The sequence below is a fragment of the Austrofundulus limnaeus genome, unplaced genomic scaffold, assembly GCF_001266775.1.
Source record: "Austrofundulus limnaeus strain Quisiro unplaced genomic scaffold, Austrofundulus_limnaeus-1.0 Scaffold3, whole genome shotgun sequence".
Lineage (NCBI taxonomy): Eukaryota > Metazoa > Chordata > Actinopteri > Cyprinodontiformes > Rivulidae > Austrofundulus > Austrofundulus limnaeus.
Window position 1 is genome coordinate 8,151,267 of NW_013952405.1, and position 4,670 is coordinate 8,155,936.

The following is a 4,670-nucleotide window of genomic DNA, read 5'->3' on the forward strand; positions in this document are numbered from 1 at the left end:
ACACACACACACACACATACTTTTAAATGCCAAACTTTTACTAGACTTTGCAAACAAAGTTTTTCTTTGGCAAATGAAAGTTTTTTGTTAAACGATCATTAAGTCACATTTAGATTTTCTTAACAGTGAACCTGCTTCAATGTATAAATAGTGTTTTATTACTATATCCTATTTATAATTCATTAATGAATCCTTTATAAAGAGGGGGGGGGGGGGCTTTATAAAGAAGTCACTTTTTAGCAACACAACCCACAGCTTAATAAACTAAAATAAAGTATTCTATGTTACAACTACTTACATTGCACCTGCAAGCTAGTGATATTAGAGTCATTATTTTATCATAAAGGGGAATAATGAATTGTTGCTGGGCTTTTATGCGTTCGACTGGGTCCTAAAACCGTATCAGCACAGTCAATACTCCGGTTTATGTGGTCTTTTTTTTTTTTTTTTTAATAGTAGCTCCTCATTAATCTAAATCCAAAACAACAATGGGGAGTTCTGGACACAAGCGTGAGGCTGCAGCAGAGCCTGTGTTGCTGCCCCACCAGCTACCGCTCTCTGTCTCTTTAAATGGCGGGGCTTCGCGGCCGCCGACCAATAGGAAGCGCGGAGCGTGATGTCATCCTGGGAAGCAGAAAGCATGGCTTTTTCAAACAAAGAGAACAATGCCGTAATGCTACCGCGGCAAAACACAGCCCAGAACATCAGCGCCAATATGAAGAGGAGGTTATATGTTTATGGAAAAACGATGATGAAAAATTTATTTGTATTGTGTTTAAAAAATAAACAACTTGGGGTGGGCTCGTTCAGGAGCAGCGGCATCGGCCGACAGCGCCTGGGTGCAGGGCGTTGCACCGCCCAGTCCGTGTTTGTGCGTCTGCTGCCCCGTTTCAGACTGGGGGGCGGGGGAGAGCGATATAAAATAAAATCTGCTCCGAAAAAAAAAATCATTACTAACAATAAACAACACGTTCCGACGGCGGACTCTGCGTTAAAAAAAAGCGAGCCGCTAACGCACGTGCGACACGCAACTCGAGCTCATTTCGCGACATTCCCTTTGTTTGGTGCAGGCTTCGAGACACGTCCAGACTCCCCGACAACCTGCCGCTTTGTCTGACCCTTTTCCACCCCTCCCCCTCCAGCCTCCTCCTCATCATCAACCACACTCTCCCACTCCTCTGTCACGGCATTGTCTAAACACAGAGCAAATAATAAAAATAACAACAATCCGGGTCATTTAAAAATAAGAAAATATCTGCATGCTGTTTTTAAAAAGCAGAAAGAGGGGCGTGCAGTCAGACAGTTTTAAAGTTCAGAGGCTTTTCTGAGCAGACGAACACCCAAACAAAGAAAAACCAGGCTTCAGGATCTCTGCCTAAACATACAACAACAACAACAACAACAACAACCAGCTCATTCTTACCTTGTCTCCCCACTATCTCAGCAACGTGCTCGGAGCTCGGGACGGGCACACACTCCGTCATGTTGACGCTTCTTTTCCTGTTGCAGAGGACCGAGCTTTGTTCCCCGTGGAGCATGGAGTGCGACCCGGCCATGTGGTACCCGCCCGAGCCGTAGTATTCCGGGGACGGGGAGCAGGACGACGGCGAGTCCCGCGACCCGCCGGGGTGGTCCAGCATCTGGAGGTCCACGAAACCCCCTCCACCCACACCGTTGCAGCTCTCAGAGCCCGGACCCTGGGTCCCGTCCAGAGTGTCCACAAGCCCGACGCCTCCTCGGCTACCGTCCACGCAGTCCACCTTTTCCATGGCCATCAGTGACAGCTGGTCCAGGGCGAAGCGGAGCGCCTCTTGGTGGTCCTCATCCCGGGACTCCTGGTCCGTCTCCCGGGGCAGAGCCACGCCGCCGTGCTGGCTGCTGATCATCACGTCGTGGTCTATAATCTCGGGATGGAATAAAGGGCTAGGCATGGTCCCACCGTGGATCTTACATCAGATCACGGATACCTGTTTTATTAGATCTCACCTTTAACTAAAAATAATGACAATAAAAAATAAGGGAAGGGGGACAAAATGAGAAAAATAAGTTGTATTTTCAATGAGCACAGTGGAGCTCCCATCAACAACAGCATGCAGAACAGTGTTGAGCGCCTCGCTTTGTCTGTTGTTGCTGCTTCTTGTCTGACAACATCCAGCAGCCTGGTTGTTGTTTCTCTCCCAAGTAGCCTCTTTATTTTTTTCCTTCGCCAGACAACGATTTCTAGCGTTTACTTCACTCAGTCCAACGAGTATATATATCGATTTAAAATAAACATGAAAGTAGTAACGAACGCTGCTGTTAGCTTCTAGAGGAAAGCTAACAGGCTAGCTCCACACAGTCGGCACACAGTCACGTTGTCGACCCCTTTGTTTGGGAGCACCGCGGCTAGCCGCTTAGCTCCGCTCTGACAGGCGAACTTCTGCTCAATAATAACAACAACCCGGTAGTTTCTTTTAATTAAACAACGGCGGAGATGATTTGAACTTACTTTATCCGGCTTTTCGGGTCTCCTTTTCGCTCGTCTTCCAGCTCCTGAGGTGAAGACGGGAGGCAGCAACAGAAGGAGATCAGTGCAGCGCTGTATGAGCTTAGCGCGACAGCTAACTAGAAGCTAAACGGGGGGCGTTGAAGAAAAGACTGTTAAAAATGAAAAAAGGCACCGTTTTTTTTTTCCTTTTCTTGGAGCCAGAGCACACTCCTATCAGAGTTGTTGACTCTTCATTCTCGGTACCGTCAATGACTGTGGCTCGAGCCCCCCCACCCCCAAAAAATAAAAAAAAAATAAAGCTGGGAGTTCCCTTCTTAAAACAGTGATTCTCGGCTGCCCGCCTGACCCCGCTCGGTGCGCCGCCTTTTGTCTCGCCAGGCGCACGCCGCTCAGTCTGCCGCACACGGCACTGACGTCAGCCGCGACACAACAATAGGTTCAAAGGCCACATGCAGCAAGCGGACAGCATCAAGCCCTCACTTCTCCTATCTCAGCTTTTGGTTTTTACAAAATAAACTTGTTTTTTTGTCTCCCCACTTGAAATGATGATGAAAAGTAAGAAAATGTATACAAATACACATATGTGGTCATGGTTGGGTGTGTTCATCATGGCTACCAATGAGGTGTTAAGGGGTGGTCCAGCATCTCTGAATGATGTTATTGCATTTGCTTCCAGTTATTTAATACAAATTATTTCACATAGGTGGAAAATAGTCATGGTACCACTTTATCGTGCACAATTCATTCAAAGAAATATAAAAAAGTGTATTGATTAATCGCAATTGAAACTACTCACAAGTACAAAATCATGTTTATGGTACATGAATATTTAAATTGTACAAAAAAATAGTGTGTTACCAGCATTTCTAAAAGCAGTGAAGCTGAGGCTCAAATTTAACCTTTGACCTAATAAATGTATTTGGATAAGTTGTGATCAACCATGCATCCTTAGCAGAAGAGAAGGCGTCTAACATTACTGATCTTTCTCTATCAAGAAATAAACAACATGCTCACTTGCCTGATAACTGGCTAAAATGCATTGAATGGTTCAAAATGAACAGATAATCAAAAAAAGAGGTGGAATAAACGGTTAACATAATTCAGTATATAAAACTGCATTTATTTTTACAGTAACAGTGGTACACAGACAGAAATCTGTAATGAAATACAGTACATTGGTTTGTACAGCTTTTGTTCATGTCTTACAATCCAGATCTTTAATTTTAATGTAGTTGGTTAATTAACACAGCAAATTACTTTAACACAAATTATGTTTTAAGCTTTGAAACCTTAAAAGTTTTAACAAAAAGTTCTAATTTTATCAGAAAAAACTAAGATGTTTGCTTCTTCACGGCCACGTACGAGCTGTGTTTTTAATAAAAAATACTGCAGTTTTTCTTTTCAGCCAAACACACAGTGTGATACACTTTCTTACAGTATCAGTAAATATAAAGAAGCATAAAGTGGGAGAACGGTTAAACTCACATACTTCAGAAAACCAATAGAAACATCAAACATTCACATATATGAGGTGTGCACCTTCAGGAAAAAGCTTGAACAACTGGTAACTAAATGTAACACTGCATTGTACTGAGCACCTTCCACAGCTGCCTTACATTAGTAGAGGTAAAAAACAAACAAACTGAAACTTAAAAGCACCCTTTAAGGATTACACTACAAGGTGTAAAAATTTACAACGATAAAGACTACAGTCTTTGTTTTAGGTTAGAAAAATCTGCATGTCTCAATTGAAAGACTTTTTCAGTGTATACAAAATCAACATGAAAGCTTTCATTTAAATATCTGAGTTTACCAGCACTCTTCATCTCCAACGAACCTGGAGGGACATACAAGATAAATGTTATTCCTTGAGTAATATAATTCAGATTAAATATTGTGTTGTTTGGTGAATCAAATAAAGTCACTGTAGCGTCAACGCTGTGTTTCGGTGTACCTCAGTTATGACTCCTCCTTCATCAGCGGCTCAACCTTCTTCTCTAGTTGGTCGACTTCTGCCTCTGCAGCGGCGTCCTCTACGTGAGCCAACGAATCGGCCATCAGGGCCTCCTCTAGTCGTCGTCTCACATTCTGCACCAGATCCTCCTGTTTCCTGGAGGTGCACGCACGCACACACACACACACACACACACACACACACACACACACACACACACACACACAC

At 43.7% G+C, this 4,670-nt stretch overlaps 2 protein-coding genes across 3 annotated transcripts in view; both read right to left on the reverse strand.

The window, feature by feature from the left end:
* LOC106522553 (RNA-binding protein MEX3B) overlaps positions 1-2,989 on the reverse strand; it is a 10,978-nt gene extending 7,989 nt beyond the window's left edge. Inside the window, exons 1-2 of the mRNA XM_014015596.1 lie at positions 2,489-2,989; positions 1,424-1,992 (exon numbers count right to left, since the gene is read on the reverse strand). Of these exons, the coding sequence (XP_013871050.1) occupies positions 1,424-1,931 (508 nt within the window). The 5' untranslated portion in view covers positions 1,932-1,992; positions 2,489-2,989. The remainder of the gene's footprint in view (positions 1-1,423; positions 1,993-2,488) is intronic.
* Positions 2,990-3,578: 589 nt separating this feature from the next.
* mbd3a (methyl-CpG binding domain protein 3a) overlaps positions 3,579-4,670 on the reverse strand; it is a 13,911-nt gene continuing 12,819 nt past the window's right edge. For both annotated transcript variants that reach the window (XM_014021046.1, XM_014021054.1), the window contains exons 6-7: positions 4,443-4,598; positions 3,579-4,325 (exon numbers count right to left, since the gene is read on the reverse strand). In XM_014021046.1, the coding sequence (XP_013876500.1) occupies positions 4,448-4,598 (151 nt within the window). In that variant the 3' untranslated portion in view covers positions 3,579-4,325; positions 4,443-4,447. The remainder of the gene's footprint in view (positions 4,326-4,442; positions 4,599-4,670) is intronic.